This window comes from Notamacropus eugenii, chromosome 5 (genome assembly GCF_028372415.1).
Source record: "Notamacropus eugenii isolate mMacEug1 chromosome 5, mMacEug1.pri_v2, whole genome shotgun sequence".
Lineage (NCBI taxonomy): Eukaryota > Metazoa > Chordata > Mammalia > Diprotodontia > Macropodidae > Notamacropus > Notamacropus eugenii.
In genome coordinates, this window is record NC_092876.1 from 79,901,388 (window position 1) to 79,918,023 (window position 16,636).

Sequence of the window (16,636 nt, forward strand, 5' to 3'; positions counted from 1 at the left end):
ATATGCTACTATGGCAAAAAACAAGACTGTTGTAAAATGTCACTGAAAAAATCTGCAATAAAATTAGGGGCTTTTAAAAATCAAGTCTGAGGAACTACATTGCTCAATAATCAATGTCAGAAAGCATTTGTCAGTGTTTAAAAGACTATCCAACTGTGGATAAGCAGACTACAGAATATAAATTTCAAGCAATATCTAGTTAATAACTAATCACCACGAATATATCTGGAAGAGGGATACTGTTTTAGAGAAGAAATTTCCTTCTGACTGGGAAAAATAATTTGTCAAGAGGCACAACGGTACCATTGAAAGAGTGTGGAGTCAGAGGACGTAGGTCCAAATCAACGTAAGGACTGTCTGTGTAAACTTATACAAAGTGACTTTATACTTTCCTACCCCCAGCTTCAGTTTACTCATTTGTAAAATGAGACAATGGGCATTTAAGTCTGATTTACCTGTTTCTTCAATCAATCCTACTACATATAGCTCAGCAACCAGGCAGGGCAGAGCAGGAACCTCAACTAACAAAGGTGCAGAAGTCACTTGTGTCCTGAGAGACTCAAGTAAGCAGGCCCTATGCATTGAGAGCAAGCACATCTCATCCTTACTGTCTGCTCTACCACAAGATCCCTGGCAGACACCTATATCCCTATATGGATTCTAGTTATATTATGATAGCAAGGCTATGTAAATGTTGAGTAATGATAACAGGTTGTGCCCATATGTAAGTAACCACAAAGCTGAAAAAGAGACTCACCAATAGGGTTCCACAGAGAGGATTAGTAACCCATCCATCTGTAGTGAAAGCCACTAGGTGGCACCATAGAGCACTGGGCCTGGAGTCAGGATGACTCCTCTCCCTGAGTTCAAATATGGCTTCAGACACTTACTAGCTGTGTGACCCTAGGTGAGTCACTTAACCTTTGTTTGCCTCAGTTTTTCATCTATAAAATGAGCTGGAGAAAGAATGGCAAATCACTCCATTATCTTTGCCAAGAAAACCCCAAATGGGTCATGACAAGTCGGACACAATCTGACAATGACCAAAAAACATCTGTAGCGCTATTTCCTCCCAGTGATTCCCAGAGAATGAAAGTCAGAACTAGGTCACTGTTTCCGCATCATTAAAAACATATTTGTTGAAAATCCTCTAGGACAAAGGGTACTTGAAGCATTCTTAAACCACTGGAAGAGCAAGGAGGAAACAACCTTACCTGCCGCTGTTTCAGGAAGTCCAAAGCAATCTGTACATTTTGCAGTCTGTGAAAGCGCATCCTGCCCTTTTCTCGGGGCTGCAAGCAGAAGAGAAAAGAACTTTTAATTCTGCCTAAATCAGGTCTCTTTACCCATCATTTCAAAAACTAGAAACTAGACTGAAAAAGAATGGCTCTTTGCTGAGCCCTTTGCTTCTGAACATAAATTCCTTGAAGAAAAGCTCTATCTGTATCTTCTCCAACAGCCTGATCTTCAGCTCCATTCCCACCAAATAACACCTAGGTTATTGCCATGCACATCACAAACACAATATACTGTCATCACTGGTGTTAATTCTGTGTATCAGCCTCTGCTAGCTGTTTTGCGTGCCTGAGTTTGGCAAGCTGTGACTCTGGATCATCATTTTCCATTGTTTACAACAAGAAACCTCCTTAAACAAAAGATTTTTAAAAATCTATGTTAAGAGAAGGGTGGGAAGATCCGGGGGCACACAATACACTGCACCACAATGCCTCATTTTCTAGGAAATGATGGACTCTGACAGATGGGAACTGTATACAACACACTCTAGAAGAGAGGAGCAAGCCAAAGTGCCCAGGAGTGGAGAAAGAATTTAGGGGGAGTGTTGTAATCAATCTCTTACAGTTACAGGAGTGGCAAAGGTAAGAAAGCAAACTTCTTGTTACTGTGTGAAATTTCCAGTGAGAAAAAAATTGAGGCACATTTCTGATATGCTAACTTTTAGTTGTTGTAACCAAGAAAAAATGTGTTTAGGTCAAGACCACAAACCTGGGCATCATGGCACCAAAAGGGTCATAGGGAAGAGACCCATCCCACCACAGCAAGAATTTATTCCTCTCTATACTAGGTGATGCAATGGATAGTTTTTAGACCTGGACTCAGGAAGACTTGAATTCAATTCTGGCCTCAGACACTTACTGTGTGACCCTAAACAAGTCACTTAACTTGTCTGCCTCGGTTTCCTCATCTGTAAAATGGGGATAATAACAGTACTTTCCTGCTAAGATTGTTGTGAGAATAAAATGAGATAATATTTATATAAATGCTTTTTAAATCTTAAAGAACTATGTAAATGCTAACTGCTATTATTATAATATTATTATCTAATCTATCCTAACATTAACTTTCAACTAAAATTGAATCAAATCTTCTTTTCTGATGAGTATAAACAGAACTATTTAACTCTGTAACATTCTTCGTATTCACACTCTTCTGCCCAAATCAGGAACAAATCCAGAGCTGCTTTTATTCTACCAATGCATCCACCAATGCATTCCTCCTGTTAAAAATGTATCTAATTAGTCCCTATGTGGCAGTTTGATACTAAATAATAACCTCAAGGAGACTGGGCAGATCTCCTTCAGGAATCTGGTCAGAGAAGGCAGGGTGCAGAACCAGTTAGGCTAACTAATTGGAAAGGGAAGTAATGGAGGAGGGATGGGGGTGATGGGGAAGAAAAGAGGAAACAGATAATCCTCGACTTCTATAAGGTACTCAGAGCAGCACAGAGCCTAGGGGCATTCTAAACAGGGTGGCAAACCTTCCCTGGGCAAAAGAATGTCTTCTAGGTTAGAAGAAGGAATATGGGATTTTTCCAGTAGAAGCCTCTCTCTTACCACCTCAGTTGGGAGAGTTTCAATATGACTCAGGTAAAAAACAGCCTGTGAAATATAAATTTTGGAACATGAGAATCATGATCAAACAGGAGAAAAATTGGGTTCAGGTAGAAAGAAAATAGCACTGGGCTGCTCAAGAGATGTTGCCTGGATCCTGTTTCTGGAAGGGGGTGTATGCTCAGTTGAGCAGGGCCTGAGAGTAAAGAAGGTTCCCAGTCGCTATACTTATGCCATAAACTCCTGCACCAAATTCCTTCCATATGACCACCCTAATAACATGCAAGGTTAAGTCTGTGCTTTCTGTCAGCAAGGCTAAAATCAGTGTTGTCCGAAGTTAAGAAACTCCATGCAGTGAGTGGTTGGCTAACAACGCAAAGACGAAGGGAGGGGTTTCTTTTCCCCTTTATTGTCTCTAAAAGAGTGAGAGTTGGGAGGTGTTGCAGTTAGTCTTTGAGTGGGAGATGTAAGCAACTGATGACATGCTGTAACTCAGATGTTCCACATTCTCACACTGCAGGCCACCTGGAGACTTCTCCAGAAAAAAAACAGGACCACCATGGCTATCAGACAGCTCCAAGTCTCTAGGTCCCAACAGAATCTCTTGCCTCTTCAACATCATTACTTTCATATGCCCCCAGAAAAATCCAGAATCATTTAAGAGTGTGGCAGGAGGCATGGTTAATTTCACTATTCTCTTGGGGTCAAACTCCCCCATTGAAGACAGAGGCAATAATTAACTGAGTTCCTGGAGATCCAGAGACAGACAGACCATCTTATGGCACCTGCAGTGTCAGCTGGGATACCGATAACCCCAAGGGTCCAAGACCTACTACATCATCATCATCTTCCTCCTCCTGCTCTTCACTGCTTGCTCGACGCCAGGAGGGCATGCTCACCAGGCGAAGGGTCTTCAGCCCTGCTGGCTCCTTTGGTCAACAGGAAGACCACAGACACAACAAAACAACAGGAAATCCATAACACAAAATCAAAGAAAGAATGAATGCACCACAGATGAAGAAAGGTAAAAAGTCAGCATGAAAATGTCCCCCTCCCAAAGAAGACAAGAGAATGAATCTAATACAGATGAGAGGAAAAGAAAAGAAAACAACAGGAAGATACCCTATCTCCCAATGAAAATCAGAGAACTATCAAGACCAGAACAAATTATTATACTGACAATGAGCCACCTCAAGTGCTGGAAGACCGCTCATGAATTTTAGCTCAAGAAGGAAAGAGACGAAATAGTGTGGAGATAGATAGGAGACAGTAACTTTCCACAAATGAAGTGGTAATGGTACTATAAACATCTGGGACAATGTTAAGAGGTCTCTCTTATGAAGGCAAACTGAAAAAAATGGATCTCACTAGGGCCTGAACTTAATGTGGTACAAGTTCCACCATACAGGAAGTAATACAACCAGAGAAGATGTTACCAATAAGACAAATTTCAACATAAAAAACATATTCATCAAACACATGAACTAAAATGCCCAATTCATTCTTAAGTGAGGATTAGGAAGTGAATTACAAAGTGGCAGTAAAATTGTGATAGGACACACAATTTACAAGACAGAGCTTCATATGCTAGCTGTGTTTATAAGATCATGGAAAGCCAGGAGAGGAATTGAAAATCATTCCTGCTAGAAGGCATATATAGGTGTAAAATCAAAAGAAGAGGAATGTGGAAGACAACCAGTCCCAGAGGGTTGAAAGAATTTCTCTAGGGAACACAGGTCAAATCTGACTAATTTTTTAAAATTCAGGTGAATTTAAAGACCCTAGAATATACACAACTTAATGCAGCCTGCTGACTTTGAGAGTACTTCTTCAGTTTCCATGGCCAAAGAATTCATTACCTACTGGTCAACTTTTTGGTAATGAGCCTTTTCCATACTTAGCTAGGTTGGAAAGCAGAGACTGTTGCCAATACCAGACTCAAAGTCTTTCAAACTTAGTAAAATTTGTGGTGCATCTGAATAACCTTCAAGAGCCCATGGTCATTTCTATGGTATGACGGAACACTGGAGTACAAATATGGTGAAGATTTGGGCAAAATCTACAAAAACTTATCCTCTTTCCCTATCTCCCTAAAGGTTAAAATATTGTCCAATAAGGAGAATATTTTGTGAATCTAATCTTGAGTTTCTTACAATGAAAAATGTTTTTCCTAAGATGCCAGAAACAAAATATGGATCTCATGAGATCAACAGCCCATGGGATAATGTGCCTATAAACTCTTATCTGCTTACTCATTCAAAATGGCATGGGCAAGAGTTGCAAGCTGATAGGAAGGCAAAGCTCACACTATGTTGTACTACAGGAGAAAAGGGCTCTCCCACAGACTAAGATGGGACTAGTTGGCCAAAGGAAATTACTTTAATTGTACTGAAAGCTGGGATGGCCATCTTCCTGAAGTGACAACTCACTCAGTCACAAGAGGGAAAAAGTGAGGTGGTTAGACATGAGTGGGACTGGGCACAGCTAGGCTTTTAAAGGCAAACTGCAGGTTCTCAGCTGATCTAAGGAAATGACCAAAGATCATAGATAGATGGAAGAATCTATTAAATGACTGAATGACAATTTCTAGGAAGCAAAAATCATACCTGTTCAGTAAAGTTGTACCTCCAAATGACCCCCAAAGTTTGAAAACTGGACACAGACAAAATATGTATATGGAGAGGAAAAAAACTTTTGAGATGGGAATACCCTCTTCTGGCTTCTGCTGAGAAATAATGATGTCACTTAGGTCACAATGAAAGCACTGCCTATGTAATTACATGTTTGAGTCAAAAAAGAAGGACTAGCAATGTCTTCCACTCTAATGGAACATTGTGTCTTGTGAGGGGAAAAGAAGGAAACCAGAAGCACAATGACCCTACATACAAAAAGACCAAGGACTCTATTGCCCCATGATGAGAATGTAGAAGCTCACCAATTTGATCCCCGAGAGAACCTCCAGAAGAGATATCAAGTTATGGCCATCTCGAAGATCTTCGTAGAGATCATTAATGTGCTTGCGGACCTGGGGATGAGAGAAAAATAAATACTATTTAACCTGGAATAAATTAATCAGTGCAATTATCCCTGGCTCAAAGTAAATTCAATCTACAAAATCAATAGCCTAGGGAACTGTTTGACATGATAAAAAGCTTTGCATTCAGAGATTACACAGGCTGGGGTACATTATATTAAATTCAGCAACATTTATTAATCACCAAAAATATGCCTAGGCACTAGTGATAAAAATATGGAGAATAAAGTAGCTTTCACCCTAAAGAATCTTAGGAATCTAAATAAGAAGGATATGGCATATGCATAAATTAACTATGACACTAAGAAGAATATGAACAAAGGAGTGATGCAAACTAAGAGTTCTATGACAATTTAAGGAGGGAGGGAACAATTTTAGCTGAGAGGACTAGGGAAAGCTTCTTGGAAAAAGTGTCACTAAAGCTGAACCTTGAAGGAAGAGAAAGATTTCAACAGGTGGGGGTGGGAGGGTGGGGTTTACTGGCATTGGGGGAAATAGGGAAAGAGCTATATCTACTACCAATCGGGTTTAGAACTATAACAGTAAGTCCAACTGCACCCCTGGAAATATTTAAAACATAATAAAACCACCCTTAAGACTTACTTGGTCCAGGAGACTTAAGAATTGAACTGTAACTTCCAAGTTGCCAAAAGTGGTCTCCAAAGTGGAGTCCTACATGTTGCCAAGGGGTATGTGTTTGTTTAGCAAGTGGGAAGATGACTTTCCACTCTCCTCTTGATAACCAATCACAAGGCTTTTCTCCAACACAACAAAATCTATGTTTTTCATTTAATACTCCTCCCGCCCAAGCTCATCCCTTACCTCTATAGAAAAGTTACCTCATTCAAGGCCCTTATAACCTAACTCCTAGCCAGGAAGCCAGAGTAGCAGCTATGTGATGCCATTTTCAACCCCTCCCCCATGCCCATTCCTTGTCCCCCAGATCACTTTGAGACTGAAGCATGGTATCCCTCAAAGGGTGGACTCTGAACTCTAAAGCAGTGAACAGTGAGAGCTTCCTCACCCTGCCTTTCTCTCTGCAACTCCACATGTCTCATCTCTGTCCTCTTTTCTCTATTCCCATAGCCACCATTCTTGGTTCAGGCCCTCATCATCTCTACTATTGCAACTACTGCAACAGCCTCCTAATTGGTTTCCACCTCTCAAGTCGTTCCCACTCCAATTCATTAACAACATAAAAACCAAAGTAGTTTTCCTAAGTCCAAAACCAAGTATGTTCAATAAACTCCAGAAGTTCTCTGTTGATTCTAGGATCAAATATTACTTCATATTTAACTCATCTTTTTAAATTTCTATTTTGTATAAGTTTTATAGTATACATATGTCTGAGGCTGGATTTGAACACAAGTTTTCCTTACTCCAAATCCAGTACATTATGCACAGCACCACCCACTGCCTCTAGGAATAGCCAGGAATACTGCTTGCTCCTCATTGCCACTTCCAGACTCTCCCGCCACCATTTTCAATAAGCCACTACTGCTCCTTTGTGGTCCACTCTATTTATCAACCAATAAAGATCCTGCTGACTACTGTCTAATAAACCCAAGAACATTTTCCTTCTTTCCTTAATGAGTTCAGTGCCTAGCTCATAGTCTCTCCTCCCCAGTTCTTGGTCTCATTCTAGAGGGTTTCAACATACATAATGATAAACACCCAATTCCCAAGACCTACTCCCCTAAGGTGGTGAAGTGGATAGTCAGAAATTCCTTTCTGAGTTCAAATCTGACCTCAGACACTTACTAGCTGTGTGACCCTGGGCAAGTTGTTTACGTCAGTTTCCTCATCTGTAAAATGAGCTGGAGAAGGAAACGGCAAACCCCTTCAGTATCTTTGCCAAAAAAAATCCAAATGGGGTCATGAAGAGTCAGAGACAACTGAAACAACTAAACAACACTCCCTTCTACCTCAGCTATGCACAGGGATATCCTTGTGTATCCTTGATCTTGCCATCACCTAGAAGTAATTTATTTGCCTATTCAAGAATTCTGAAATTCCTTCATCTGATCATAATCTTTAATTATTACATCTTTCCCCATGCTTATGATCTTCATTGTGACTTCTAGTCCCTCCAGTTCTTTCCCAGGTCATCATCTCTGCACCAACTGCTTTGGTGAACCAATTCAACTCTACTCTATCTGCTACCATAAGAATCCCTTGCCCCACTTCCCTACTGTCAGTTACAGCTTGCCAAATATCAACCCTGAATAATTCTCAGAATCCACCTTTCTTTTGCTCCTATTTGCATGGTGCTGAGTTGAGGTGGAGAAAAAACAGAAAACCATGATGCTGCAGTCAACTACAAATCTGTGTTATCTAATATTAACTGGTCTAGTCTGTCATTGAAGGAAGGCAAATTCAGCCTTCAGCAATCCACCATCCTACTCTCTGCAATGGCTATTACAAATCTTCTCATCTCTCCTTAAGCCTCTCATGACACTTTCCATTCCATTCTCTTAAAACTCCAGGGGCTGCTCATTACCTCCAGGGCAGTTAAAGCTCCTGGATCACACAGTTACCACTCTGGTGTAAGTCCTTATCATCTCTCACCTGGACTACTGAAATAGCTTTCTAGTTGGTCTCCCTACCTCAAGTCTCAAACCAATCAACAAACCCCAGTGGTTCCATATTACCTTCAGAATCAAATATAAAATGGTCAGTTTGGCACTGAAAGCTTTTCACAATTCAGTCCCTTGCTATTCTTCTAGTCTTCTTACACCTCCTTCCCCTTTACATGCTGTACAACCCAGTGACACTGGCCAACGTGCTGTCCTTTGCAGATGGCACTCCATCCCTCATCCCTGTGTCTTTGTACTGGCTGTGTCCTGTGCCTGAAATGCTCTCTTTATTCACACACAAATGTCAGAACCCCTGGCTTCCTTCAAGAATCAGCCTAAATCCTAACTTCTGGGGAGGCATTTCTTAGTACACTCATTCTTAAAACCTTCCTCTTTTATACTCTCTTCCACTTAGTCTGTATGTCTTATGTTGTCTCCCCAATTAGATATGTTACGTTAAAATGTAAGCTCATTGAGGACAGGGACTATTGCTGCCCCTTTTTTGTATCCCTAGTACTTAGCACATGGCCTGACACATCGAAAGTACTTTATAAATACTTGTTAACTACTATTAACATTCCTTTTTAGAAGAGAAATGTAATATCACGGACTATGCTAGCCTTAACAAAAATCTAGCAGGTGAGGGAAATCTAGAATCGTTTGTGAGTAAAGAGAATGCCATGATGGTTAGGAGTCAGCATGGTTTCCCTAAGAATACATCATATCAAACTATGATAAGTTATGAGGTTGATAAGTTACTGGCATATCAGAGAAATGACACTGACTCAGTGTTCTCATGACTTCAGCAAGCCCTTGACAAAGTCTCTCGTGATATCTTTATGAATAAGATGGTGACACAGTATTACTATTAGTTAAATAAATGTACCACCGAAGGACAACAATTAATGCTGATCAACCTAGGGATTGCTATTAGGCTCTATCCTTGGCCCAGTTCTTTTCCACATTGTTATGCAGAAGACATAGCTCATCAGATATATAGAAGACACAAAGCTGAATGGAAGGCTAATACCACAAACCTAGCTACAATCAAAAAGTCACAGAATGTTAGGAGTGGCAGGGACTTGAAAGACCATCTAGTTAACCTTATACTAAACATATTGACCAGATTCAGTGGTAAAACTCAGACTAGAATGAAGGCCCCCTGACAGCTTCAGGGTTCTCTCCCTTACACACTTTGTTCTATGAGAGGCAGCGCTTCTGAGATGGGAGAAGTGAACAAATGATTTCTCAGTAGGAGCTCCTGGTTTAGAGCATAGTGTCAGCTTTCAGAATGGGCATGGCAGGTGGTCCAAAGTATTTAGTCCAGGTAGCACCTCTGGGTCACAAAGAAAAAGTTATTACTTTAATGTCACTTGCGATAATATAAAAATATACCTGTTCTGATTGATTTAATTCTCTTAACCAGTGACCTTCTAAAATGTAAAATGTATGTTTGCATTTCAATGTCAGTATTTAAATAGTGTTTTTCTCCTGTGGAGCTCAAAATGCTCTCTAGGCTTAACTTTAGTGAACACACACTAATGCTATACATACCATACATCCTGATCACTGAAATCAATCAGATTCTACTTTGTAAATCAGATTTTTGCTCAAACAACCACAGGATGATGAATTTTATTAGTCAAACTTTAGTTCATGGCACAGGGAAGAAAACGTACAATAAATGTATTCTTTATAGTGTTCTGAAAAGACAAAAATTTCTGTTTCACTTTAAGCTGTCAATGCAACAAATCAGAACACAAGACCAAAACAATCACAGCAGGCTCAGACATTGGTAAAAAAAAATCAACCAGATGAAATTTAGTGGGGATACAAACAAAATCTTACAGTTAAGTTTATAATAATAATAATGACAAAAATAAGTATCATATGGGAAAGACTTAGCTTGGTAACCATTTGTATGAAAAAGAGCTAGGAGGATTTTAAAAGAACCAAAATTTATCACAGGATTGCATAAGGAGGGGCCTTGTGGAGTTCATTTAGTCCAATGCCTCATTTTATACATAAGGTGAAAGGGAAAGGGAATAAACATTTATATATACTATGTGCCAGGCACTGTGCTAAGTGCTTTACAAATATTACCTCATTTGATAATATATTCATATCATGGTAAAAAGATAATTAATTTGATAAGATAATAATAAGAAACCTAAAGCCTACAGAGGTTAAGTGACTCTTCCAAAAAAGATTAGAACTGACATCTATTGCCTCCTAATCAAGTTCTAATCCTCCACTTCTCAGACTGAAGATCACAGCGAGGTGGGTGATAGAGGCAGTAATCTGATGGAGAAGATGGGACAGAATGGAATCACTTCTTTATGTAGAGGGCACGCCTCCAGGCACTTTAGCTTCAGCTCTCTACCTTCCTCCAATGCTACATCCATCTAGTAGGAAGTTATTTGTAGGTTGCCACCCCATTTAGTATGGATACTCCCTGGGGGCAAGGACTGGTTTTGTCTTTGTATCCTCAGCGCTTAGCACAGTGCCCAGCACATAATAAGCCTTTAATAACTGTTTGTTGATTAATTTGCTACAGAGATTCCTTTTCACGTCTAAAATTCTCTGACTTCAACCTAGAGAACACTTGGCATGGAAACTACTTCACCAATGATGATAACGGGGACTCATCTGTAACTGACGGTTTTTGAGAACTTCCTCAGACTTGTGAGAGGTTACTTGATTTGCCTGTGGTTACATAACTACTATGTATTAGAGACAGAATCTGACCCCAGATCTTCCTGAGTCCAAGGCAGGACTCCTACTCATACTGCCTCCCTAATATAACAACAACTCAGAATTTATTGGGGATTAAGGAAAAGGCCCATGCTTGGATTCAAATATCAATGAATTAAATATAAGAACTGCCTTAACTACATTGTACATAAAATATTACTTGATAGTTTTAAGTGAGCACAAGTTTCACATTAGCTAACACTGGGATGTTGCTACTAAAGTATGTCTAGTCTCAGACACCACACTTTTAAAGGGGGCAATGACAAACTAGAAAGTGTCCAAAGGCATTAGAACCAGAATGTTGAGAAATCTGGAAATAACGTCCAATAAAGAGCAGTTAGGAAAACTGGGAAGGAAGGCTTGGCTTGAATAAGAAATTATTCAGAAAGGAAAAGAATCACTCACCATCTTCTACCTTACTGGGGAAGGGAAGGAGGAAAGACATATTTAGAAATGAGGGTGATATAAAAACAAAAGATGTTGATAAAAAACTTTTAAATTTATATAAAAAAGAATCAATGCCTTAAAATATAAGAAACTTTGCCTCTTATGAGGAAGACAGCGTAGATTTATAGTCAATAAATCCAAGTGACAGAATAAGGGAGAATACGTATGAGTTTTCAGGAGGCAGATTTTAACCCAACATAAATGAAATCTCTTCTGAAGCACTACTCCAATGGCTCACTGTGGCTTAGAGGTGGTGCTATCTTCTTGAAGGGGAGTAAAAGCTGTGGCAGGTTCTCTGAAGTCAGAAAAGATTAGAGTATGGGACCAATGACAGACTATACTCATTCCATTTGCCTTATGGAGCCCATCTCCAGCCCTGGTCAAGAAACATGACTTTAACTGAATTACAATTTGAGCCTACACTGGGGTCAAAACTCTTGTCTTCCTGATTCTGTTTCACCACGTGAACAATGGTGTTGGCAACATGGGATCATGGAATTACAACCTGAAAGGACTTTAGAAGTTATCTATTCCCATTTCACAGCTAAAGAAACAGAAAAGTGAAGCAACTTGCCCAGGGGTTACAAAGGTTGGAATTCTAACCCAGGTTTGATTATCTACATGGGTCTTCTAAAGAGAAGTCTATGTAGGACAGCTATTCTAAAAAAGCTTTTATTTAGAAATATCAAAGGCAGAAGGTAGCTCTTAAGTGAGGCTAGGTCCTCTGCTGAAAAAGTTCAATCTGCATAAAACTCAACTTTGAGGACTAAGGCAAAAGGCCAAGGAAAGAAAGGCAGGAAAAGATGAATGAACATTTAGCTCCCTCAACGATAAATGTGAAGGTAGAAGAGGGAAAAGAGTGGTATTGTTTTTGTTTTTTATTGTTGTTTTAAAGAGCCAGACCCAGGAAGATTTCAGGATTGATGTATGCTCAAATGGTAGAAGAATTTCACAATTTGGGTGTGAAGAGCAAATCTAAATCCTCAGACTATATGCCAACAAAATGACAAACTGCTATTTTAGTAATAGCTCTCTCATTTCTATCTTGCTTTATAGTTTCCAAAGCATTTTCTTCATAAAAATATTGCAAGGTAAGTAGATGGTATACATATTACTTTCCCCATTTTATAGGATTAGAAACTAAGGGTTGGGGAGTTAAATGACTTGTTCATGGGCATACATCTAGCAAGCAGCAAAGAGCTGCAACTCCTATCTTCTTTTTCCTAATCCAGGACTCTCTCTACTATGCTGCACTGCTTTTTTCCCATTGAAATACTGGGATAAAATTATCTAAATTTCTTAATTCTTTGGCCAGTTTTCTCTGCAAGGAAAAAAGCCAAATCACAGATGCCCATGTGCTCAGATCCAAGATTAACTGAAATGTGCTCTAGTATCCTAGAAAAGTCTTACCAGGAAGGGTGGGATGTAAGAGTGAGTGCAGGGTCTGCACAGGAAGGGATGAACTATAGGCTGGACCTCTAAAGCTTTTAGAAACTCAATACAGTGTCACCACCTTGCATGGTGCATGAAAATGCACTGAGGACAATTACAGAACTCACTAAAAGTGGCCGTCCACTGTGTGACGTACAAGTTGCTCCCTCTACTGACACTGTGGCCACCCTATTTCTAGTCTTCATCTCTTCTCACCTAGTCTATTACAATAGCCTTTTAACTGATCTTCCTAACGCAAATTTATTCACCCCTACAATTCATCTGCCACACTACTCACTGTCTTAACAGCCATGGTAACACATTACTAGGATTATGTCACTTCTCCTCTCAAAAACTTCAACAGCTCCCCACTGCCCATGAAGTAAAGTTTAAATGCCTGACCCTGGCATTCAATGCCCCCCACAATGTGGCCCCAACCTACCTGTACAACATGATCCTCTCCTTCATACCCTTCACATAAAACTGGACAGCTTCCTACTTCCTGTGGTTATACCTTTTCTGTTCTGTGTTTTTGCACAGACCAGCGTTCATGCTGACAGAAGACACCTTCATTCCATCTCTGCTTCTCAAAGTTCTCTCATCTTTCTTCCTCCCAAGGCCCAATGCTAATGCCCCCTCCAATGAAGCATTCCTTGATATCCCCAGGTAAGTTATCTCTCTCCTCAAATTTTTCCTCTGGCCTTATTTCACTCTACCTGTATCAGAATTATATAGCTTTGAATGCAGTCTCAGGCACTCACTAACCATGTGACTCTGGGTAAGTCATTTAACCTCTCATCCAGTTTGTTTATATGTAAAAGGTAGATAATAATAGCACCTACTTTACAGAGTTGTAGTGAGGATCAAGTAAGATTACATATGTCAAGTGTTTTGTAAATTTTAAAGCCATATGTAAATGCTAGCAATGACTGTTTTAACAAGTCCAAAAACAACTCATTATAATTCCCTTTAAATTAACATTTCCTCTAAATTTCTCTAATTCTATGCTTGGGGAACTCCAAAGTTTACCCCCTCAGAGTCATTCTTCACTCTTTTTTTACTCCCTTTCACATTTCACATCCAGTTGGCTGTAAGGTCTTGTCAATTCTATTTTCACACTAGTGCTCACATGGATTCGCCTTCTCTTCATACACACAACCACTATTAGAGTTCAGGCCTTTATCACTCCTCCCTTGGATTACTGCAACAGGCTCCTCATTGGTCCCCTTGCTTTTTAGTCTCTCTCCTCTCCAATCTAGCCTTCACACAGCTGGCAAACCAAGAATCCATCATAAAGTGCAGGTCAAATCCTGCTCAAAAAGCTTTGCCCATGCCGCTAGAATAACACACAAACTCCTGTGTGCTTTTAAGCCTGTCACAGTCAGAATCTAGCCTACCTTTCCAGACTCATTCCACATGATTCCCCTTCATGCATTCTATTTTTGGGCCAAACTGGCCTACCTATTGTGCACACAGGAGATTCATGTGCCACTTCTAAAAAATTACCACTTGCCATTTCCTCATGCCTAGAATGTTGGCCTTCCTCACTTCTACCTCCTGAAATCCCTTGCTCTCTTCAAGGTTCAGCTCAGGCTCCATATTTCCAATCTCAGGACTTTCCCTTTTCTCCCAGTTGTTAATAATTTCCTTCCCCAAAATACTCTGAATATCCTTTATATTCACTTTTGTGTACATATGTTGAATCCTCTAGTAGAAGAAAAGCTACCACAGTGCACAGAGCCTTGGGCCTGAAGTCAGAAAGATTCATCTTGCTGAGTTCAAATCTGGTCTCAGATACTTACTAGTTTTGTGAGCCTGGCAAGTCTCTTCACCCTGTTTGCCTCAGTTTCCTGCAAAATGAGCTACTGAAAGAAATGGCAAACCACTTCAATCTCTATGCCAAGAAAACCCCAAATGGACTCACAAAGAATTGGAGGGCGAAAATGACTCAACACCAGTTTGGATTCTGTCTTATCTCCAGTGTTTATCACAGTCAGTGTCTTGTACACAGTAATTTGACTACTCTCTGGAGTTAACTGTTTTCCAAAATTGAAATGCCTCAATTGCATGAAGAAACTCAAGACAGGATCCCTCTTGCTAATGCAGCAATGTACTTAGGTGGGTTTACTGCAGAAAGTGGGACAATGGAGCTTGTCTGTTCCAAATCCTGAATCCTAATTCTTATTAACAAATAATAGAGACCACTATTGATTAGAGAAATGCAAATTAAACAACTCTGAGGTACCACCTCACATCTATCAGATTGGCTAATAGGATAGAAAAGGAAAATGATTAATCTTGGAGGGGATATGGGAAAATTGGAACATTAATACACTGTTGGTGGAGTTGTGAACTGATCCAGCCATTCTGGAATGCAATTCAGAACTATGCTCAATAGTCTATAAAAATGTTCATACCCTTTGATCCAGTAATACCATTATCCTAAAGAGATTTTTTAAAAAAAAAAGGAAAAGGACCTATACGTACAAAAATATTTATAGCACCTCTTTTTGTAGTGAAAAAATTGAAAATTAAGGGGATGTCCATCAATTGAAGAATCGCTGAACAAATACAGTATGTGATTGTGACATAAAACTATTGTGCTTTAAGAAATGATAAAGAGGATACTTTCAGAAAAATCTGGAAAGATCTATAGGTGAAGTGATACGAAAAGAACCAGGAGAACACTACATACAGTAATAGCAATATTGTGTGGTGATCAACTGTGAATGTTTTAGCTCTTCTCAGCAGTACAATGATTTAAGACAACTCCAAAGGACTCATGATGAAAAATGCCATCCACCTCCAGAGAAGGAACTGATGCAGTCTGAATATAGATTGAAGCATAATTTTTTTACTTTATTATTTTGGAGGGGGTTTTTTTGGTCTTCATTTTATTTTGCAACATAACTAATATGCAACATGGCAAGTATTTTACTTGACTTGCACATTTATAACCTATATCATACTGCTTGCCTTCCAAGGAACAGGGAGGGGAAGGGAGGAAGAGAATATGGAACTCAAAATTTTTTTAAAAATTATTTAAAAATTTTACCTGTAATTGGAAAAAAATTTTTAAGTATATATAAGCAATATTAGAGAGACAATTTCTAATCTGAAGCAGTACCACAAAGAAGAAATAATCCCAGAGATATTTTGCTTCAGAATGAAGCGAGGTGGTACAGTAGATAAAGCACTGCCCTGGAATCAGTGACTTCAATTCTGGTCTCAGACACTTAGTAGCTTTGTGACCCTGAGCAAGTCACTTGATTAATAATTTAGTTTCCTCATCTGTTGTTGTTGAGTCGTTTTTTAGTCTGTCTGATTCTTCATGATCCCATTTGGTGTTTTTTTTGGCAGAGATACTAGGAGTGGCTTGTCATTTCCTTCTCCAGTTCATTTTACGGATGAGGAAACTGAGGCAAACAGAGTTAAGTAACTGGTCCAGAGTCACATACCTAGGAATTGTCTGAGGCCAGATCTGAACTCAGGAAGATGAGTCTTCCTGATTCCAGGTCCAGCACTCTATCCACTGCAGCACCTAG

General features: G+C 39.6%; 1 protein-coding gene across 17 annotated transcripts in view; it reads right to left on the minus strand.

The window, feature by feature from the left end:
* The window catches only part of MACF1 (microtubule actin crosslinking factor 1), a 398,300-nt gene that overhangs the window by 233,375 nt on the left and 148,289 nt on the right, over window positions 1–16,636 (minus strand). For 11 of the 17 annotated variants that reach the window (XM_072609962.1, XM_072609963.1, XM_072609950.1 and 8 more), the window contains 2 exons: window positions 5,785–5,874; window positions 1,215–1,292 (listed from right to left, as the gene is read on the minus strand). In XM_072609962.1, coding sequence (XP_072466063.1) covers window positions 1,215–1,292; window positions 5,785–5,874 — 168 coding nt within the window. Of the gene's footprint in view, window positions 1–1,214; window positions 1,293–3,682; window positions 3,779–5,784; window positions 5,875–16,636 lie in introns of all 17 variants that reach the window. The other 6 variants (XM_072609949.1, XM_072609959.1, XM_072609955.1 and 3 more) reach the window with 1 other exon arrangement.